This window comes from Panthera uncia, assembly GCF_023721935.1.
Source record: "Panthera uncia isolate 11264 chromosome B2 unlocalized genomic scaffold, Puncia_PCG_1.0 HiC_scaffold_25, whole genome shotgun sequence".
NCBI lineage: Eukaryota > Metazoa > Chordata > Mammalia > Carnivora > Felidae > Panthera > Panthera uncia.
The window spans coordinates 5008834-5032418 of NW_026057581.1; the positions used below are offsets into that span (position 1 = coordinate 5008834).

Here is a 23585-nt window from a genome sequence, read left to right on the forward strand (position 1 = left end):
TCTTTCTTTCTTTCTTTCTTTCTTTCTTTCTTTCTTTCTTTCTTTCTATGTTTTTATCTCTGTCTCATTGTTAGAGGCTTTCCTTGGCTCTCTGGTTAGATTCTTTTTTTAATTGAAATATAGAGGTGCTTGGGGGCTCAGTTGGTTAAGTGTCCGACTTTGGCTCAGGTCATGATCTCACAAATTGAAGTTTGATCCCCACATTGGGCTCTGTGCTGTCAGTGTAGAGCCTGCTTGGGAATCTCTGTCCCCACCCTCCTTTGTCTGCCCGTCCCCTGCTCACTTGCTCTCTCAAAAATAAATAAACATTAAAAAAATTTTTTAAAAATTTGGAATATATCTGACATCTACCATTGTATGAGTTTAAGGTGTGTATCCTATTAAATTTTAGAGTGAAGCATTGAGGAAACCATGCACAGACACAGCTCCTCAGGTTGGGGGCGTTTCACTGTAGGGTGATTGGTTTTTGCCATTTCATTGGCAGACTTCCATTTTTCAATATCTGTGTTCTTCTTTTGGGTCAGTCTGTTTTCTTTGAATGGAATCTTTCAATCTGTTGCCCTGGCGGTGTAAGCCTGGCGGTGCACATTTGGGGATCTGACTGTGGGAAGGGGGCTCGGGGACCTTGCCATGAACCCAAGAGATTTATTCCTCTTGGTTCCGTGACTGTGCCCTTGCTGCCCTTGTTCCCAGCTAGGCTCAGGTCCAGCTCCCCTGTAGTTCAGGATCTTCAGAGAGGAAGCCTCCTGCAGTTCTCACGGGCAGGGAGGGGATCTTGGGAGTCTGCTTCTCCTAAAGACCCTAAACCAACCCCCCTATTTTTAGTCACTTCCCTTCTTCCAGAGATTGATGGTGCCTCCAGTCTCTCGGCTCTCTGTAGGTCTTCCGGCCTGCACAGGTTTGCTTCTTGGCTTCCCCTCCCGCAAGAGCACATTTTAGCTGCCTCAGTTCTGCTGTTACTGGCCCCACATCCTTTGGCTTTACTGTTTCCCGAGTTTTGTGGCTGTGATTTCTTTTCAGGCTTCTGTGCCCTTACACATTCATCCCTTTTTTTTTTTTTTTTTTAATTGCCTTTACTGGCAGTTTAGAGTGGCATTAGAAGGGAGCTAAGAAAAACAACAACCCGCCATTTGTTCAGTTTGCTGTGTTTAACCAGAAATCGCCTCCACACTAATTCATCACGGGGAAAATAAACCATCTTCACAGAATCTACACTAGATGAGAAACCGGCAGCCTGTGACCACATCCCCTGGGAGAGAATCCTCTTTGGCGGGCACAGGGCTTACAGCACCTCCTTCAGAGCCGCGACACTCTTCTGTGCCACCAGGTGGCAGCACACCTGTGTCATTCACCCAGCCCCTGGGGGCATTTGTCCTGGTGATCATTGATCTACACGTTCAGAACGAATGCCATTTAAGGGGCGCCTAGGCGGTGCAGTCCATTAAGCTTCCCACTCTTGATCTTGGCTCAGGTCGTGATCTCATGGTTTGTGAGTTCGAGCCCCACATAGGTGGTGTCAAGCCTGCTTGGGATTCTGTCTCTCCATCTCTCTGCCCCACCCCTGCTTGTTCTTCCTCTCTCAGAATAAATAAGTAAACTTTAAATAATGCCATTAAAAAAACAAACAAACTGTAGTCTAGAGGCTGTAACTAGAAACAGGAGGTCTGAAGTCCCACGATGCCCACTGACATAGTTCTGTTCTCTGAGCCCTCGTGTGGTCTCCCCACTTACCCAACCTGCCACCTGTGGGGGGTCAGCCGCCATTTGTAGCTTCTCCTACGACCCGCAAGCTAGGTGGAGAGCTTGCCTGTGTGACCAATTCATGTGAAGGAGGCTGCTCTTTCTGACCAGACCCATCGATCTACTTCACTGGAATGTATTTGTTAAAATCAGAATTATAAAATGTTTAAAACCAGGAAAGAAGCTCGTGCAAAGTCCCTGTTTTGCCATCAATGACACAAGCCCCGTTTTCCCACAAAGGCACAGCCTGTTGATGTCCACACAGGCGCCCAGGCTCCTGGCTTCCAGCTTGGATCTCTGTCTCTCTTTCTGTCTCTTTCTCAGAATACCTAGCAGAAGGGCATTGGGGGAAATTACGGACTTCTGATGATCCCACACAGCAGCATGTTCCATCTGTGTGGAGCGCTCCTCGTCTGTCACTGCCTTCGCTGAAGGGAAAGGCAACGGTATTTCCACATGCTTCCTTTTCGAGTCCTGTCCTCCCCGCGAATCCTGCTCCATGTCGCCACAAGCCTGGCACACAGCTGCAGGAGTTTAGAGAGGGATGATCTGGCTTCTTAATTTCCCTGTGCATCACCAGCGAGGGTTTTTGTGACATCCTGTCTATGGATTTGTGTTTACTTGATGGAAATGGTATAAAACATTAAAATACAGCCTTCAGGGATTTCTGATGTAAGAGAAAAATCAACATTTACTTCTAAAGGGAGAGAACTTAATGGGGATTTCTTCTTTCTAATGATGACTAGAATATTCTCATGCTATATAAATACATGTTTTCTTTTTTTAAAATATGTTTATGTTTGAGAGAGAGAGGAGGAGGAGGAGGTGGGGCAGAGAGAGAGGGAGACACAGAATCCGAAGCAGGCTCCAGGCTCTGAGCTGTCAACACAGACTCTGAAGTGAGGCTCGAACTCATGAACTGTGAGATCATGACCTGAGCCGAAGTCTGATGCTTAACCTACTGAGCCACCCAGGTGCCCCTACATACATGTTTTCCGTGTGTTTGTTATACCTTCCCAAATGGGTGTTGTGGAAACATGGAGAGCATCGTGGGGCTGGGTGAGCCAGCCCTCAGCTGGTGGCTGGCCAGAGCTTCTCTTTGCCATATCCTCACGGGGGTCACATCTGTGAACATGAGCATCTTTTCTGTAGGTCATGGTACTTCAAACGATGTCTAAATGTTTTTTTGTTTTGTTTTTTGCCTTTTCCCTCTGTGAAAACTGAAAACAGGAAGCTGTTCTTTGCTGTCATGAAAAATTGAAACTGATTATTTCAAAACACATCATTCAACTTGGGTAGGAGATGACTTTTAGTTTCCATCGCAGTGGAAATAAAAGCAAGTGAGGTGACTTTTGTATTTTTAACACCAGTGTCCGAATTCTGTGGGTGAAATCTGCAGAAACGCCTGTCCACACGGGAGCCGGAAACTAACCCTCTCTCTTTCCCAAAGTGCAAATGTAGCAGGTGTTACCTGAGAAGCGGACATATCTAAGGTGGTCAGTTTTGTTTCTTTTTGGTTCTGATCTCCGGTTCCTGGTGGAGTGTTTCCGGGAGGGGAAATGAGAGACATACATGGTGGTTAGGTAGGATACCTGGACTAGAAAGTTCTAACTTGCTCTGTTGTCTCAGACAGCGAGGTCTTAAACATTAACACACGTTCCTCAGGGATTCCGATGTAAATATAAGAATCAAATTTACTTCTTTTTTTTTTAAGTTTATTTATTTTGAGAGACAGAGAGAGAGAGAAAGTGGAGGAGGGGCAGAGAGAGAGAGAGAGAGAGAATCCCAGGCTGCCAGCACAGAGTGAGTGCCTGCGAGGGGCTCGAACTCACAAACCATGAGATCATGACCCGAGCCAAAGTCTGATGCTTAATTGACTAAGCCACCCAGGCGCCCCAGCATTTACTTCTAAAGTGGACGGGACATTCGCTATAGGTCTGTTTAGATGCCTTCCCCACATCATTTTTAGTGATGCCGTGACTCTCAGAGATGTGATGTGAGTTTTAAAGTACAAATCATTTGAGTTGCCTGGTCTGTCTGTGCGAATGCCATCCAAGTAATTGATGCTTTCGATATTCTGTGACTTATTTCCATATGATTTCCATATTTCATCTTCATTCCTCTTACCACTCAGGAATCCTGAGTTAACCTTAGTAAACTGCATGCATATTCTCTAGAAAGCCTGAATACTTGTGGTTTCCCCTGAGCCGTCCCCGCCAGGACGCAGACGGCCGTCGTAACTACAGACCTTTCCTGACTTGCCACACAAATCAACCATTATCTCAGAATGTCCGTTACGAAATGAATAGTGAGATGTGCAGATGAGCAAGTGCAGGCAAAAGGCACTAGGAGTACCAACACTGGTGTCCTATTAAGGAGAAACACAGAACTTTTCTAGTGGGACTTTTCTAATAACAATGTTAAGAGCCGTTGCTTACGGTAAATAATGTGCTTTTTGAAAGGTAAGAGATCTCGGCTTTTTTATAAAAATTGCTGTGTGTGAGGGTACCTATTGTGTGTAATTGTGCATATATGTCAACATGTCTATTATTCTAGCTGCGCTGAGGATGTTCTTGATGTCAGAGAGGCTGAGGGGCTGGAGTCATTTGGATGACTTCTGTGATCCCTGAACCATCATGTACATCGGTTTAGTGAGTGTCACGGAGAGGGTATAATCCTTTCGTGACTCTGCTGAAACATGGGAACTGTACTTTATACGGGATAAAGGATTCCGCAGCTACTCGCAGGCATGAGCTAGTCCTGAGATTTTAGGATGAATGAACTCTGGAGAAACCATTGCTACCAGAAAACGGGTTCTCTTGAAACTTTAGTCACAAGTTGTGTAAAATTTGAGGTAAATATCAGGGGAGAAGACTTTAAGCATAGGTAATAGTAGCTTTCTGATTTTTTGCCTTTGCACTGCTGTGTTTCCTTTTTATAACATGGCTCTTCATAAAGGACGGCAGGGTGATGTAATTAGAATAAACCTTGTAGAATTGTCTTTATGGCTAACCATCGTTCTGTCAACAGTCAATCCTGTATTCTCCCAACTTTCTCTTTTTTAATTTCTAAAAAGTTTTTTTTAACGTTTATTTATATTTGAGAGAGACGCAGAGTGTGAGCGGGGGAGGAGCAGAGAGAGAGGAAGACATAGAATCTGAAGCAGGCTCCAGGCTCTGAGCTGTCAGCACAGAGCCTGATGTGGGGCTTGAACCCACAAACTGTGAGATCATGACCTGAGCCGAAGTCAGATGCTCAACTGACTGAGCCACCCAGGCGCCCCAGATATTCTCCCAACTTTGAATAAAATGGGTATTTTTTTAAACTGGTATTTTTTACAATAAAAATACTATTTTCCTTTAAAGGGGCATTATTTCAAGGTAGTATTTACAATTAGAGTGCCTTTCTGAAGTGGTGCATTTGTGACTATATTGTGACCAGGTATCTAGACAAGGCTCAGTAAATGTGAGCCGTGTTACCATCATCTCTGCCTTCCCAAAGGGACATACTGTGCCGGCTTTTACCTGTGGGAGGCACATTTGTGTTTAGGTCAAGACAGTGGACATATAATACCATGGCAAATGTGGTGATGGACACAAAGATGAATAAGAAAGAGCTCTTGCTTCTAGAAACTTCCAGACGGCCTCTGTAGAGCCACAGCGGATATTTCCCCATTATTCCATACTCGTTCCAAATATTGTCGGGGGCATCTACTTGATAGCAGCTCCTGTCCACTGTTTTCATTTCACACATCTCACACATACCATGGCAGAGTGTACTGATACATTTGACCCGTCCCAGCCCCATGAGGGCACAGGTAGGGTGTGCTGGCTGCCTGAGGGAGCCAGGAAGGCTTGGAGAGAAGGCGGGTCTAATGGGAGGGTGTGCTAATGGGCTTTTTAAGGAAACGGGAAGGGAGAGGGAGAGAGAAGGAAGAGTATGAATCTGAACATGGATGTACGTGGGGCTGGGGAGGGAGCAGCAGGGAGGTCAGGAGGTACTTGCTGAGTGTAGTGGTCTCAGCTGCCATAACAAAGTACCACTCACTGGGTGGCTTCAACAGTGGATGGTTCTGGAGGCTGGAAGTCTGCCATCAATGTGTCGGCAGGTTGGTATTTTCTGAGCTCTCTCTCTTTAGGTAAGCGTACCTTCCTGATGTATTGCCTTTGCAATGCCGTGTTTTGCACAGTTTATCTAGCTTGTAGATGGACATCTCCTCCCCGTGTTTTCACGTAGTCTTGACTCTGTGCATGTCTGTGTCCTAATCTCTTCTTTTTTTTTTTTCAATGTTTATTTTTGAGAGAGAGAGAGAGCGAGGGTGAGCAGGGGAGGGGCAGAGAGTGGGGGAGACACAGAATCTGAAGCAGACTCCAGGCTCTGAGCTGTCAGCACAGAGCCCGACACGGGGCTCAAACCTCACAAACTGTGAGATCATGACCTGAGCTGAAGTTGGACACTTAGATCTAATGTAAGTGTCCCAATATCTTATAAGGTTGTCAGTCATGTTGGATTACAACCCACCCTATGGGCTTCATTTTATCTTAATTACTTCTTTCAAAGCCCCATCTCCAAATAGTCACATTCTAAGGTAATGGGGGTTAGGACCTTAACATGTAAACAATTTTTAAAGTTTATTTATTTATTTAGAGAGTGAGCACAAGTGGGGGAGGGGCTGAGAGAGAGAGAGAGAGAGAGAGAGAGAGAGAATCCCAAGCAGGCTCCATGCCATCAGCACAGAGCCCAGTGTGGGGCTCAAACTCAAGAACTATGAGGTCATGACCTGAGCCCAAATCAAGAGTCAGACGCTTAACTGACTGAGCCACCCAGGCACCCCATCACATGTAAATTTTGAGGTGATACAGTTCAGCTCAAAACAGTGGGAAAATGGGGTTTGTCTCTGGCCTGATGCTGCCTAATAGATCAAAGGGATAATATTCAGGGAACACAGCTTTTGAAGTCTTGTGTCTGTAAGATAGATGCCTGGAGCTGAGGAGAGACATGGAACCCACTCAGCCAGCCAGTCCCTCTGTCTTTCATTTTGTTTGTCACACTGTAAGGGTGGGGCTGAGCAGGTGCCTGGTTACCACGGTGACCAGTTTATAAACTACTGGGAGCCGTGTCCCTCAACTGGAATCTTTGTCCATTTTGTGTTTTTTTCAGTGCAAATGAGAGGTACCACCCACTGGTCACGCAACCCTTGGCAAGATGCTTGACTTTCTCTCAGGCTCAGTTTCCCACCCTGCCTGCCTGCTGCTTGGGAGAGGCAATGAGAACCTATTTGTGACAGTGCTCTGGGAAGCCTGAGATGCTACCGCCCACCTGTCTGTCATTTTTGTCCCCATAACTGGCTCCTGCCGGCCTGCCCTCCACCCCACAGCGAAGCACCCGACCCGCGTGTACATACTAACTCATGCAGGTCAGCTTTGGGTCTTGGTACCTCTTGCTGGGCACGTCTGCATGACTTTAGAGAGTGGCTAGCAGCTGAGAAACAAAGCTACTGGGTGGCAAACTAGTTGCGAGAAATGCAGGCAGGGGACTCTGAAGCAAAGAGTAACCAGCCGTAACTAAGAGCAAGGATCACTTTTTTTGTGGAAATCACACCGGACAGTCTCACTGGACCAGACTTGCACACATCAGCCTGCCTTTTAACTGCACTAACCGAGACGGGCAAGACGGTCGCTAAGCGTCTCGATCTGATGTTTTGTTTGTTTTCCTTTCACGGAGGTTTAGAAGGGAGACGGCCCTGAGGGGCCCACCCGAACTCACTTCCGTTAGTTGCAGACCCTGTACTTTACTGTTTCATCGGACAACCTCCCAACTCCCTCCATTCAATGGCCAGAAAAGTGGAGGGATAACAGTAATAAACATACAGATAGCTTGTTAAGTTTGCAATGGTCTTTTACGTGCATGATCCTGTTTGCTCCTTACCACAGCCCTGTGAGGTCGCTGCGATCGTCCTCGGATTCCACAGGGGGCTCAGGCGAGGTGAGGCGAATTTGCTGGCCTGAAGCAGCGGTCACAGCTGCCTCACCCCTCACAGTGTGTATTTCATGTTGCCGGGCGATGCCAGCATTGCAGAAAACATCAGCAGTCATAGACCTCGTGCAGGAACCCCCTGTGATCTTTCTCAGGTATGGACACGGTCTCTGGGGATCACCTGAGCACTGGCTCCTTCCTCCCGTCTCTCAAGTTGAATTGCTATTTCTTTGTCTTACTTCTTCCTTTGGGATCGCTGCTCTGTCCTCCCCACACTCCCCAGCCCCTCGCTTTGGCTGCTGTGTCTACCTCTCTGTATCTGAGTTGTTAACGTTATCAGGGTCTTTGTCCGGCTCTTTGAGGTGGGGGTGGCACAGGGTCTCCACGCACCTGACGGCCATGCTCAGTGACCTCATGCCGATGTCTGGCTAGCCGTGACAGGGGCCGCGTAGCCTGCAGTCAGGCAGGTCCAGCCAAGTGGGCAGAGGCTGAGAACAACTTGGGGAGTTTGAAGAAATTAAATGGTTCCAAAGACTTTTTTTTGTTGGGTGTCGGGGGAGTAGGGATATTTTTCTAGTACTTTCTATATTTTAATTCTAAGTAAGCTGCTGGTCTCAGATGTGTTTGTTAGTTTCTTCATTCAGCTTTGTTATTCATTCAACACCGCCAATGAGGACCTACCAGGCATCCCCGAATGTTCTGTGAAGGGAAGCTTTTTATACCTGAGACAGGGAGGTGTCTGCCCAGAGTGCAGTTACAGAGTAAAGCAGAGGTTGGTCCCTTAGGTGGCACATTCTGGGGACGTCTTAGCAGACACACAGAGGTGGCCACATAGCTCTACCTGGTGGTCAGGAGTTGGGGCATATAGTTTCCTTAAAAAGTGAAGCAAGTTTCTCATAACATAAAATTAACCATTAACCGTTGTTTTTTTAAGTTTGTTTATTTTGAGAGGAGGGGCAGGAGGGGCAGAGAAGGAGAGAGAATCTCAAGCAGGCTCCATATTGTCAGCGCAGAGCCTGACTCAGGGCTCGAATTCATGAATGGTGGAATCATGACCTGAGCTGAAATCGAGTCGGACGCTTAACCAACTGAGCCGCCCAGGTGCCCAGCGTTAACTGTTCTTACATACACAGCTCTGTGGCCTTCAGAACACTCACAGTTGTGCCACAGTCCCCTCTGTCTAGTTCCAGGGCGTCTCCTATCCCCCCAAAAGGGAACCTCGTGCCTGCTAAACACTCTCCCCATTTTCTCTTCTCCCCAAGCCGGGCAAGCACAAATCCGCTTCCTGTCTTTGTAGTCGGGCCTGTGAGCATTGTGTGGAAATGAAGCCCTACAATGTGACTTTCTGTGTCTGGCTGTGCATAGAGCAGCCTGCCCCCCAGGGGAGCACCGTCCTAGCTGTGAGATGACATCCCAAGACCTCCTAAGAACCGCATTCTGCTGAGTCAACTCTCCTTTGTGGGCGCCCACGGCTAGGGCCGCACGCCGGGTCAGGGTTGTGTGTGGGGAACCAGAGTCGTCCTGGAGAGTGTCTCTGTGCAGGGGGAGGGAAAGGATTGAGGAAAGGTGCATCTTGCTGACCTTGCTTTTCTCTTCCTGGCTGTCCTGTCCTGGAAGGACCGCTCTCACCGCGAACCCCCTCCCACTTGTGGAAGGAGCGTTCTTTTGTTTCTCTGCAGGCCCTCACCATGGTATATATTTTATGCGTGCATGCGCGCGCGCGCGCGCGCGTGTGTGTGTGTGTGTGTGTGTGTATGGGTGTGAAACCCAGTGTTCCTTCTGGGGATGATTTGATTGATGTCTGCACTGGAAACATCTTTAATAATTTAATGCCTGCTTCAAAGGAGATTACACCAAAAAGCACACTGCTTTTCATTTATTCATTACAGATCTGTCACGGCGGATTTTTTTTGGGGGGGGGGGTGCTGAATTGTAGTGTTGTAGTAATAATAAATTGTGTTCTACACTGAGGATATTTAAAGGATTATAAGCCTTTTAACTCATGCTGCTGTCTTATTTAAATTGATCAAATTGGTATGGTATTGCGCCTTAATCTTTTGCATTTCGAAAGGTTGAGCTAACCGGTTGCGGCTTCATGCGATGACTGTAAAACAGCCATGTTGGGGAAGTCTAATAGAAATAACGGGACGGAAGTGTAATAGTGTGAGTGAGTGGTGATGCTGATGGTGGGGAGGGGAGACCAGGGCCTCAGTTCAGGGCTGGGCATCTCCTCCTTTGTAGAGAGGTGGGAGTCTGTCCCGTCCGCTTGTATCAAAGGGAAGGAAAAGTGTGAATGTGTTTGGGAGTTGGGAGTGAAGAAAAAGGATAAGATGAGAAACACAGAACTAAAAACTGAAAGCCAACTCCCACTCATTTTGCAACATTTAGGTTATAAATCCCAATTTCAGGAGAGGAAAACAGACTTTTCCCATTTACACAGAAGTCCGTCACCTCAACAGACTTTAGCAAGCTCTTGGAATATATTCCCACAGAGACCAGGGACAGGTCCGGATTCCTACACGATCACAGTAAATTTTGAGTTTTTTTCTGTTACTATTATTAAATATTTTTTTTATTAAAAAAAAATCGGTATCACTTCCCTTTAAAACCAAAACCATTGCTCTGAATTGGGCACGTTTAGGTACACTGACAGTTTCTAGGAGGGTGAAATGCAATTACCCAATTCTCAGAAATAATTGAAAAAGCAGTCTGTTTCTGCCGGCAGCCTATGCGGGTCGTGTTTCTGGCTTCTTGTTTATGTAATGGCTTTGAGGACTCTGCCTAAAAGTCTTTATCATGTTCCCTCCCTAGATCACAGCAAAAGTCTTTAACAGAAATCCAGAAATGTTTGTGCTTTCAGGTCACTAATTACTTAGACACTAAAAGCAGTTTTGCCTTGTAGCGTCCTGCCCTCTGGTCGTTGAAAGCGCACCTGAGAGTGCTTGCCTTAGTGACCAGGTGAGACAACGGATTATTGACTTACTTCTCTAAGGAAGAAAACCGGGACTCTGGGGCAGGCTATTGTCTTGGGTTCAAGCCCTGGCCCTACCTGTCTCCCGCCCATGCGATGCAGATGCGAAAGGCGTTGAGTGGTTCCTCGTTCTCCTTCCGCGTGTAACGGGGAATAAGCAGTGGACCCCGAAGGGCTGTTGCAAGGGTTTCATGGAAGGATGAACAGATAAGCCCAGAGCGTGACCTTTGGCACTCACGGGAGACAGTGCTCCATGTACGAACCGCATCCGTGAATGGCGTTCACGTGGGATTTCAGTCACAGCAACCAGAGGCCGCCACACCTAGCGTGAAAGGTCCCTGTCCTGACACGCTAATGGCACCTAATCCCCCACTGCTCTGAGCTCCTTGATTGCAGAGTATTTGTCTGTCGTATTTGTCTCTGAATGCCCAGAGTCTAGAGCACTGCTCAGCCCAGGGGGGGCGCTCCGGGTCCACTCACGCGTGTCATGGTGACAGAGCCCTCCTCCGGATGTCTCGTAGGGTCGCACGGCGTGTACCACTCGTGTCCTTCAGAGTCACTAAGAAGGGAGCTTGCTCTCTGTGCTCCAGACCCCTTGGCCTTTTCTTGGTCTCTTGTGATGTGTGAGGGGGAAGCCACCCATAGTGCTTCTCTGAATTGGCCCCTTGTTCTGGTTCTTTCTGCCCAGAGTCCCCTCTCCATCCTGGTGTCCTGTTGAGGAGGCCACCGTGAAGCCCTTGTTCCTCAGGGACACAGACGTGCCACCTTTGGCCCGGGACATTCCCCTTCTTCTGCTTTCGTGATGACAGAGCCCGCCCTCTCGTTGACCGGACCCTCCCTCTGCTCATCGCTTGCCCGGGGCTTTGCTGTGTGTGTTCCTGTGCAGAGATGGGAGATTTTTCTCACCATCCTTCCTTTAGTCTCCATTTCATAAGTGTCTGTCGTGCCTCTTAGCACCACTGGCAGATCACCATGTTTTGTTCCCTTTCTGTCCAGCACTTGGCCTTCCCGAGAGCCTCACCCCGGACAGCAGCTCAAGGATCGTGGGGCCGCACGTTGTTTGACTTTAAGCATCTGCATGGAAATAGGAGAGGCACAGCCTCACTGTACTGTAATTTAAGCTGCGTGATGACGAACACCATGGTTATGGGGCTATCTTAAGAACAACTCATTTTTTTCCTTCATTTTTTTTGAAGTGCATCTTTCGGAGACTCGATTGAACAGGTTGTTATGACTTCACAGTTCCAACTCTTTCCTCTTGAAAACAGTGTGTGGAGTTTTGCCCTGAACTTTCAGCCCACTCAGTTCCGTATCTCTTCTTTACTTTAGAAATGGAGAGCGTTACGTTAACTTGTGCAAGAAGACCGTTGAGACCTTGTAACGAGCTTTTGGGCAGTTTGAGAATGGTTTTCCAGAGCTGGAAGGTGGGGGGAGAGAATCAGGGTTGATAGCAACTCAAACCCTCATTTTGTTTTTTTAAAAGTTTATTTATTTATTTATTTTGAGAGGCGGGGAGGGGCAGAGAGAGAGAGAGAGAGAGAGAGAGGGACAGGGAGAATCCTCAAGCAGGTTCTGCACTGTCAGCACAGAGCCCAATGCAGGGCTTGATCTCACAAACCATGAGGTCACGACCTGAGCCAAAATCATGACCTGAGCTTAACTGACAGAACCACCTAGGTGCCCCTCAAACCTGCATATTATTATAGCTGTTGAAGGACTACACGACCTGACCTGTCTGGTGTCAGCCAGAAAGAGACAGGTCTAGGGTCCTAACTTGGAACAAATCCTGTCTGTACTTAAAAACAGAACCAAACAACAAGCTATTATTTTATTGGAGACCGTGAAGATGTAGGAGTGTTCCAGGGCAGAACGCATCATGCAAACAAAGCGACTCTAATGTTTCCTTGGCATGTGATGCGGTGGATGTGGTAGGCACTGCATGTAACTTCTCTCACTGACTCCCTGTGGAGGTTTTATTACACTCGCATTTTACAAGTGGGGGTTCTGGCGCTCACAGAAGTTAGGTAACGGTAAGTGCCTGGCCAGGGCTTGAACCTGGGTCTTTCTCCAGGGTCTTAGCTCTGGTCGTTGGCCCCCTGCTGTCTTTTGAAGCAGATTTACATGTACCCAAATAACAGGAAAATGCCTCATTTGAGCTTATACATTCTTGAGCACTTAACTATTTTTACAGAAAGGACATACATTCTGACCTTGGATCTGTGTGACTGTTTTTGTATTTAGAGATAGGCTGTCAGCGCCCAGGCGTCGTGCGGAAAGTGGTCCACAGCTGGTGTTAGGAAGCCTGGGCTCCCGTTCTGGTGCCACCCCCAGTGCTCTCTTTTAGCGTTTGGAGATGTAACTACACACCTGGCAGTAGCCATGAGGATGATGATTTCTCCACAAAGACTCTGGACCAGACGCTCTGCTAGATATTGGCCAAGGGCCCTGCAGTCTGGCTTCCTCTCTGCCACGGGCCTTCAGAGCACTGGTTCTGGAGTTACATGCTTCGTTCCAGTTCGGGCTCTACCACTGATACACAGCGGGATCTTGGGCTACATATTTGGTCTCTTTATACCTTCATTTCCTCACCTGTAAAAAGGGAATAATAATTGTTGTGAGGAGTAAGTGAGGAAGTCCTTGGGAAGGGTCACATTCAGTAGGTACTCAGTAAGGGTTAGCACATTGTGTGCTAAGTAAAGGATGTTTCACTTGACAGTAGCAGAATAATTACTGTGGCATTATACTGTGAAGTGGAAAATCTCTGTCACACTTCTCTTATCTGTCACTCGTTCTGATCCACCAGAGGCCAGCAGAAATAGTAGGTGAGGAAGAAGATGGAGAGAAAGCCAACAAGGAAGCAGAGCAGAAAGAAGATTTTTCAGGAGTGAATGGCCAAGTTGAAGAGGGAGGAGGTGGGGAGGCTGCAGACGCCCCCGAGGAAGTCGAGGAGGTCCCCGATCACGGCGAGGGGCAGGCGGGTCCCACTCGCAATAATGGAGGCACCGATGAAGAAAATGGCGAGGAGCTGGATCAGGTTAACACGGAGCTTCAGGACACAGTGGACGAAGAAGTAAAGTCTGAAGGAGCTGGCAATGGACAGGATGAGGTATTTCTATTGCTTTCACTCACTTGTGTTCACGCGTGAATGTGTGTGTGGTACACCTGCTCACGCACTTAGGGAATTATTCAAGCACTTGAGACTTGCATCGAAACACTTATTGTTGAGCAGGGAATGACCCAATACCATTTACTTGACTGTATTATTTCAGTCAGTTAACAAATATGTCATCCACCAGATGAATCATCCCCAGAGAATCCGTGCATCTCTTCTGTCATCCATCTATCCATCCACAAACCCATCCATCCATCCACCCTGTCAGCCATCTGTCCGTCCAACCGTCCGTCCGTCCGTCCATCCATCCATCCATCCATCCATCCATCCATCCACAAACCCATCCATCCATCCACCCAGTCAGCCATCCGTCCAGCCATCCAGCCATCCAGCCATCCAGCCATCCATCCACAAACCCATCCACAAACCCATTCATCCATCCACCCAGTCAGCCATCCATCCATCCATCTGTCCATCCATCTACCCATCCCCCTGTCCGTCCATCCATCCATCCATCCATCCATCCATCCATCCATCCATCCACTCACCCACCTATCCATCCAACCACCCACCCATCCACCCAGCCAGCCACTCATCTACCCAGCCACCCACCCATCCAGTCACTCATCCACTCATCCACCCATCCACCCATCCGTTATCTCATTCTCCAAAGTTTTCAGAGGCTCCTGAGAATGTATATAACACATATAAACAAATGCAAACAAGTTAAGACTGGGGAAGGTACAGGGCAGAAATGAACATCAAGGTTATAAAACCTAAGCATGAAAGAAAGAACATCACCTCTGTCATGGGTGACGTCTTTGTTCTCTAGGGATGTTAAAGTTTAGCTTGTTTACTCCACGTTAAATGGATTAATTGAATTAAGTGTTCCATGCACCAGGCACTTAATAATATATAGTTCCATTTATTATACAGAGAGGGTAAGGAAACATGTGGTAAGGCCTTCTTTCCCAGCCTGTGTTCACCCCACTGCCCCTGCAGGAGGATAGTCTCAAGTGCTGGCATTCTACCAGAGGATGGATGATTAAATTAGAGTCTAATAAACAGGCTAAAGTTCAATGTCCTCATATAAGAGGAAGGATGAACCCCACAGCAGGCTCACTACCCGCTTGTGCCCTTCCTTCCTGTCTGTCCTTCTTATCAGGGCCCGCCTCCCTCCAACTATAACCCCCTCTCTTTATTCCTGATGCCCCATATGATGAGTGGGCTTTTCTTGATGATTTAGTATTTTCACTCATCTGTTTTATTTCACTTGGGGGGGATAGAATTTAGTCATGGTAAAATGCAGGTCAGGTTTCAGTAACCAGGACAGAGTTAACTGGAATCTGTTGTCTGGCGTCTACAAAAAACATTGTCAACTTAATCTAAATGAAAACATTCAGTGTGTCCCCCGTTTCATCTTTCCTCAAGATGAGAGAATCCCAGTGGTTGTCAGGAAGAAACTCCCCCCATCCGCAGTTCTACAGAGTTACTAAAATTTAGCTAAAATTTGTGTCCTGTAGTTGTTTGTAGCTGACATTCAAAGAAGAATTCAATTACATGATTTCCTTTCCTTCAATAAGGAAACGAAATGAACTTCCCAAGGAACGAACACACACACATGCGCACGCACGCGTTCTCCAGGGGAAGCAGGATGGTTTATCTGAGGGCATCCTATGGAAAGCATGATAATGTAGAGAAAGAACAGTGTCCTCGTTTATACGGCAGCTATGATAGTAGGCTTCATGAAGCTCTTCGTTGTAGTTGCCTTTGCTGAAAGTTCGTAGCGTGAAATCAAGTGTAAATCGTGTGTGGGACCTAGATAGTAAGATCCAACTCTGCACTTTTCCAGGGCTCTAGCTTTCCATTCAATGTTATAACCTATATATATTTGACAGAAATGAGTGGATAGGGGCACCTGGGTGGTTCAGTCAGTTAAGTGTCCGACTTCAGCTCAGGTCATGATCTCACAGTTTGTGGGTTCAAGCCCTGCATCGGGCTCTGTGCTGATGGCTCAGAGCCTGGAGCCTGCTTCGGATCCTGTGTCTCCCTCTCTTTCTGTCCCTCCCCCACTCACACTCTGTGTCTCTATCTCAAAAATAAACATTTAAAAAATTAAAAAAAAAAAAAAGAAATGAATGGATTACCTGTGCTTCCATTCTATAAATTTAACTTTTAAAAAGAGGCCTCTTAGGGTGCCTGGGTGGCTCAGTTGGCTAAATGCCTGACTCTTGGATTTCAGCTCAGGTCATGATCTCACAGTTTGTGAGTTTGAGCCTCACATTGGGCTCCATGCTGATGGTGTGGAGCCTGCTTGGGATTCTCTCTCTCTCCCTCTCTCTCTGCCCCTCTTCTCTCTCTCTCTCTCTCTATCTCTCTCTCTCTCTCTCTCTCTCCTCTCAAAATAAGTAAGTAAACATTAAAAAAAATAGGCCTTTTATAAGAACTGGGCCTCGGTCAAGATCAAGTTTCCATAATTTGAAGTACAGGTGTTCTGGTATGTATTGACATTGAATCTAAATTTGTGGAATTACAAATGAACAAGTACCTGATATGTGATGAGTTAGGGATTTTAAGAACTATGCAAATGCCAAAGCAAAGCAATTCCCCACAAAGAGATTTAATCCTTTTTGACTCATCTCTCTTATAATGGCAGTTACGTGTTGTTTCCTTCTCCCCAAAGTGCTAGTTCAGGTACGTTTTAAGCATATCGAATATATGCATAACAAGGTGTATATGAATTATAAATTACATATTAAAAATTAACTTTTTCAAAAGGATTCTTTACTTCTGCGATGACTAAAGATTCAGTTTGTTGTGTAACATTTCGTTCCACCTAAGAGTTCTTAGGTGCACTGTGTGTTGTGATTGTAGGAAGACATCGCGAAGCACATGTCAAATACACAACAATCAGCTGACATGTTTTTTATTTATTTAAGTTTATTTATTTATTTTGAGAGAGACAGAGACAGCGCAAGTGGGGGAGGGGCAGAGAGAGAGAGAGAGAGAGAGAGAGAAAGAATCCCAAGCAGGCTACAAACTGCCAGCACTGAGCCCCATGTGGGGCTGGAACCCACGAACCATGAGGCCATGACCTGAGCTGAAACCAAGAGTCAGATGCTTAGCCGACTGAACCACCCAGGCACCCTCCAGCTGACGTTTTTATTGAGCTTGTGTTGTATTCATAGTGCTACTTGAGACACTTCATGACATAGTAATGTGAGATAAGAGACAGTCCCGGCAATTTTTTTTTCTTTTTTAGAGCATGTATCATGGCTGTAGGGGAAGGGGCCTGGAGTTCTTCCTACTCTCCCACACTGGTGGCCCCTGTGGGGGCTGTCGAGCCTCCGGGAGTCCATAGAGCAGAGTTGGAAAACCAACGGACTCTAATCTCATCCCCTCAGATTTCAGTCTAGTGGGAGAAAGACTGTACACGAGGCAGTATTGTTAATACCATAAAAGAAGTCCCAGTGGCACAGATGCCATTGCTGTTGAAGGCACACCGTCCCTGTACTTGATTTCCTCTCCTGCTCTTGTCTTACCTGGTACCATATTCACGAGGAATTTGTGAGCTCTAGTAGGAAACTAACAGAAGAGCATCTGGGGTGGGGCTGGGTTAATGTGCCACGAGGGCAGTATTGCAATTGGATTTCTCACCTTTTCTCCGAAAATGTTAAAATGAAGAGTATAAACATGCTGTTGAAAAGAACTTAAAGTGAAATCAAGAAAAAAAAATTGAGAAAAATAAAGCCTGCAGCACAAGAAATGAGTCTGTGCTTTTAAAGCACATTGGGAAGGGCTTTTGTGCAAGTAAGGTATTGAGAGGGATGTGTCCACTGGGTACTGACCAACTGAAAAACAAAAGGAACCTGAGGACTATTTTTTGTTGAATGTTTATATGATTGCATGAAATACTGCGTAATTTTTTTCCTTTTAAAAATTTTTTTAACATTTATTTATTTTTGAGAGACCGAGGCAGAGCATGAGCAAGGTTGGGGGGAGAGAGAGAGAGAGAGAGAGAGAGAGAGAGAGAGAGAGCGATAACAGAATCTGAAGCAGGCTCCAGGTTCTGAGCTGTTTGTTAGCACAGAGCCCAATGCGGGGCTCGAACTCACAAACTGCAAGACCATGACCTGAGCTGAAGTCGGACGCTCAACCGACTGAGCCACCCAGGCGCCCCCTGAGTAATTTTCTTTTTCCTTGTGAACTTTATGATGTTTGTAACTAAAGAGCTGATAAATATCTTTGTTTTGATCTCTTTTCTTCCAGGCTGACTTAGACCCTCAAAGACCACCAAGACCAGAAGTAAAAATCACCAGTCCGCAAGAAAATGATAACAATGAACAAAACAAGGACTATGCCGTCGTAGCATAGATCATTTCTAAAAAGAGAGTGCATTATCAGAAAAAATGAAGGGTTCTAATACTTGAATGATAAGTATGTAGTTATTGCGGGACATAATGTGGCAACATGGTTGACTGCTACCTACTGAATTTTAAGATTAGAGGCTTAATGGAAAGATTAGATGATTTTGAGTAGCTACTAAAGGACAGTGGCTTCTTTTCATGGGATGTGTTTTTAAAAGTCATTTAGAAAAATTAAGAGGGATAGAGGGGCATTTGCACTGGATGACAATTGGCCACTTGTCTTTGTAAGCAATGAAAAAGAATAGGACCACACTTCTTGTATACTTTTCCATAAATTTAGAAGTGAGGTTATTAGATGGGAGCTTATTCTAAAGCACTTATCCAGGAAGGCATAGAATTTTAAAGAAATGATAATAGGAAAACCTGTACTATTTTTTTAAAGCAATAAACTCTTTAATAACCACCAATTTTAGTGTAGTTTTAGGCAGTAGATCGAAATGTTTCAGTGACTTGTTGACATTCCTTCCTTCTGCCTCCTTGTCCCTGATCCCATCTCACATGAATTAAAAAGGCTATAACCCAGTTATGTCACCAAGCTTGGTTGGATGGTTTAAAAATTCTGATTATGTTAGAAGACTCAATATTGGCTAAAGATTGAATTCTCTCCAAATAGTTATTTTTACAAAAAAAAAAAAAAAAGCCAACAAACAAACAAAAACCCCCCACAAAGCCAAACAAACAAAAACGCCCAAGAAAGCGTAACAGGAAAAAAGGAGGCGGCTATATGGGGAGTTTGTCACTGCTTGATCTGACTTGCTTTTTGGATTAGGATTTCTATTTCTTATTATTTCTATTAGGATTAGCTTTGTCATATTTTTGCCCCAGGGGGTATTAGCAAGTGTCTATTTTAATGGCGAGTTACATTTAGACTTTCAAGCAAATTCCTCCCTATATAATTAGAAGCCATGTGATAGAAATTGTTGAAAAATGTTTAAATTGTCATCATGAAACCAGTTCCTTATTAGAATTTTGTGGGCTAATTAAATCAACTTGCAATGACCTTGCTGGGTATATATGGGGAGAAAGACAATTGTATTAGTTTTCTTAATTTTTAGGAGATGGCACAGATCTTCCTTAAATACAGAAATAATACATTTTTCTCACGTGAAAGACTATTTTCATTAGTTATGTAGATGTTATATATTTGAAATGTAAACTTCTGGTGCTTTCATAGGATTCATTATTAATCTTAGGTTTAAAAGATTTTCTTCCTCTCCAGATTTCCTAACCAATCATTTAGAATAAAAGTAGTTGTATCAAGCACTTAAGAATACTATAGAAAATGAATGTATTTTTCCTAGAAGCTATTTTAATATTTTCTACAAATAGGAAGCATAAGCAGAGACTGTAATGTAACAGTATTGGAAAGAGAGAGTGATATAAGGGCATATTAATCTGGGAAGATGAATTGTAAATGGGGGTTCTGTATTTCTGGTATAAAATGTAGATTGCACTTTTTACTCGTAGGCTTGTTTTTTTTCAAGTGGGATGATACAAAGCGTGATATACTACAAGCAACACTTCCCTGTGTTGCTAGGGAAGTAGACCAGCCTGTTTTTTAATGTTAAATTCCCATGCTACTCCTGGGCCTGGGGTTAATGATTTTAAATAGTTTATAGAAGTCAGGTATTGAATACAAGAAATTATAACTGGTTATCAAGGTGATTCTTTCACTTTTTCTTTTTCTCTTTTCCTTCTTTAATAGAAATATCTTTTTTTCCTTCCTCATGTTCTTTTCTTCATTATACTATAAAGCTTAGGTTTTCAGGAAGTTTTTTTTTTTTTTTCAATATAGGAAATTTATTGTCAAATTGGTTTCCATACAACGCCCAGTGCTCATCCCAAAAGGTGCCCTCCTCAATACCCATCACCCACCCTCCCCTCCCTCCCACCCCCCCGTCAACCCTCAGTTTGTTCTCAGTTTTTAAGAGTCTCTTATGCTTTGGCTCTCTCCTACTCTAACCTTTTTTTTTTTTTCCATCCCCTCCCCCATGGGTTTCTGTTAAGTTTCTCAGGATCCACATGAGAATGAAAACATATGGTATCTGTCTTTCTCTGTATGGCTTATTTCACTTAGCATCACACTGTCCAGTTCCATCCATGTTGCTACAAAGGGCCATATTTCATTCTTTCTCGTTGCCACATAGTACTCCATTGTGTATATAAACCACAATTTCTTATCCATTTGTCAGCTGATGGACATTTAGGCTCTTTCCATAATTTGGCTATTGTTGAGAGTGCTGCTATAAACATTGGGGTACAAGTGCCCCTATGCATCAGTACTCCTGTATCCCTTGGGTAAATTCCTAGCAGTGCTATTGCTGGGTCATAGGGTAGGTCTATTTTTAATTTTTTGAGGAACCTCCACACTGTTTTCCAGAGCGGCTGCACCAGTTTGCATTCCTACCAACAGTGCAAGAGGGTTCCCGTTTCTCCACATCCTCTCCAGCATCTATATGATCCTGTCAATCAATGCAGAAAAAGCATTTGACAAAATTCAGCAACCTTTCTTAATAAAAACCCTCGAGAAAGTCGGGATAGAAAGAACACACTTAAACATCATAAAAGCCATTTATGAAAAGCCCACAGCTAACATCATCCTCAATGGGGAAAAACTGAGAGCTTTCTCCCTGAGATCAGGAACACGACAGGGATGCCCACTCTCACCGCTGTTGTTTAACATAGTGTTGGAAGTGCTAGCATCAGCAATCAGACAACAAAAGGAAATCAAAGGCATCAAAATTGGCAAAGATGAAGTTAAGCTTTCGCTTTTTGCAGATGACAGGATATTATACATGGAAAATCCGATAGACTCCACCAAAAGTCTGCTAGAACTGATACATGAATTCAGCCAAGTTGCAGGATACAAAATCAATGTACAGAATTCAGGAAGTTTTTAAGAGGCATCTCAATGAAACACAATGTTGTCTTACATGAAGAACAAAGTATACAAACACTTGAAGAAGATGATAGGCCATAATAATGGCAGCAAAAACGTTGAATAGTTGGGTTAGAATTCTTGTCTTGGACGGGCATATGTTACCACCTGGTGACAAGATGTAATTGTGACTTAACTTGAGGGGAGGAACCACAACTAATCACTTTAAGATACTTTGCAAACATATTACTAAAAAAAACACATGAATGAAATAGCATCGTCAGATCAGGGAAGACACCATTCACAGAGAATGGAAAATGTGGACGTCATTTTGGAGATGATGTCAACACAAGTGGCAAGCTGATTCACCTCCCACATGTGGACATTTTCTCCATGGGAATGGTGGCCTCTGTGTCATCACAAGTTAATAAGCTGGACTCACTGACAGATTTGGGGACCATTTATGTGAGTGAGCAGAAGACACTTCAGTTAGACGTCAGGTATTGTTTCCGAATGAGAGGATGCTGTGAAATACTCACAAGAGCTTTGATGTGATTACCAACGGAACGCTTTGTGCTGTCAGTTCTTTGTGAGGCTGTGTGTACAGACTCCATAGTTTCAGGTGTATGGGACTCTTTTCTCAAACTTAATTGGGTTTTAAGACATGTATAAACAACTTGTTTCTTAGTTGAAGTGGAACATTAGAGTTTCGCAGAGCAAATACAGATTTTAGCTAACATCATTTTCATGCTAAGGAGATTTCATCTGGCAGTAGTATCTGTTAAATAGCTACTGAGCATCAATCACTAGTTATAAAACATGATACTATGGCCATACGGTAACCTTTTACTCACTATTTTTCTCCATAGCCATAGAGTAACTTTTCACTTACTAAGACATTTTTTTGCCCATATGTGTTCTGGGGGTATAGTCAAATGTCAGACTCACAGGAAGAGCATGATACTCTCATGCCTCCTGTTTTATTTTGAGACCTTTCGTTCCTACAGTGGTCTGTAAAGACAGAACCATCCTATGTATATCTGGCTCGGAGTCCATTAGATATCTCTGTGGGTTTACGATTGTGAAGCCGTACTAATGCGAAATTGTTCATGTAACTTCAGCTTGTAGCTCACACACCAACTTGTAACTCATACACCAACATCCTCAAACATTTAATTATGTGACCTATCTTATACACAAAGGAAGAAGTTCATTCTCCTAGGAAACATCTGTGTATTCAAAATTGCCACAGAACATCGGGAAGGCTTTTTTATGTTATTAACTGACTCTCCTAAGGAATTAGCTCTGTACTTTTATTTTTGCTCAGTAAGTATCAAAAGAAACATTTTTAAAGGAAGATTGGGTTGCTAAAGAGAAAGCATCACATCTGAACTGTTGCCAATCTGAACAGAAATAGAATATATATATAGATATTCACATATACATATCAAATACTTATACAGATGCACTCACACACTTTAAAATCTTGAAAAGGACTCCTCAGGCACAGCATTATTAATAGAATAAGGCTCTTCTGAGAGAAGCAATGTGTAAAAACACGTGGAGAGGAAATGCTAAGAAATGATATATATCATGGTGCTTTAAAACTTGTTTCCTAAAGGCTTTAAGAGAATTAAATTTTTCAAACTAAGAAAGCTACCAGAATTTTAATGAAAAATGTATTCTAGGGAGAGGTGATTGCAGGTGGATGATATATAGATAGATAAATACCTAGAAAGATAGGTGATAGATGATGGATGGATGGATGGATGGATGGATAGATTAGATAGATAGGTAGATAGATACTACATAGATGATAGCTGGATGGATGGATGGATAGATAGATGTATAGATAGATAATACATTGATAGACGATAGCTGGATGGCTGGCTGGATAGATAGATGATATGTAGATAGATGGATGGATGGGTGGATCGTGGGTAGGTAGGTAGGTAGGTAGATAGATAGATGATAGATAATCTTGTTTTCCTGAAGTAACTAGAGAGTACAGTTCCTTAGTTCTTTGTTACCAGCCTTAAGTACCATATGCTCTAGGTGCAGAATCTTTCATACTAACAGAGGCTCTGTCAGATAGTTGTCCCTGTTTGTGAATGTGTGTGTATGATTTACATGAATGCATAGAGGACTGTTTTTGGTACCAAGTAGCCAGATCCACTATGAATAGAATAGAAGACTGACTTAGTACTTCACCACTCTGTCTATAATGTTCTAGTTCAGTGCTCGAGCTTTGTAGCCTCCTTAGGTGACTATAATGTCCTGGAATGGCATCACTTTCTTTTATTCTTTCTTTCTTTTTTTTTTTTTTTAAGGTTAGTCTGTTTTTTCTAAAGTGATGAGCATATAAGTTCTTTGTTATTAAATACCAGTTTTGTAAATACTCTTAAGATTCTTGCTTTTCAGAAATTACCCTGGAATGGAAATGGTGATTTTTGTTCTTCCCACATAAAATTTGTGTATTTC

General features: G+C 44.3%; 1 protein-coding gene across 1 annotated transcript in view; it reads left to right on the forward strand.

Annotated features, from left to right (window-relative positions):
• DCDC2 (doublecortin domain containing 2) overlaps positions 1-18895 on the forward strand; it is a 162860-nt gene extending 143965 nt beyond the window's left edge. The window contains exons 10-11 of the mRNA XM_049654965.1: positions 13491-13793; positions 18069-18895. Of these exons, the coding sequence (XP_049510922.1) occupies positions 13491-13793; positions 18069-18173 (408 nt within the window). The 3' untranslated portion in view covers positions 18174-18895. The remainder of the gene's footprint in view (positions 1-13490; positions 13794-18068) is intronic.
• The last annotated feature ends 4690 nt before the right edge of the window (positions 18896-23585 follow it).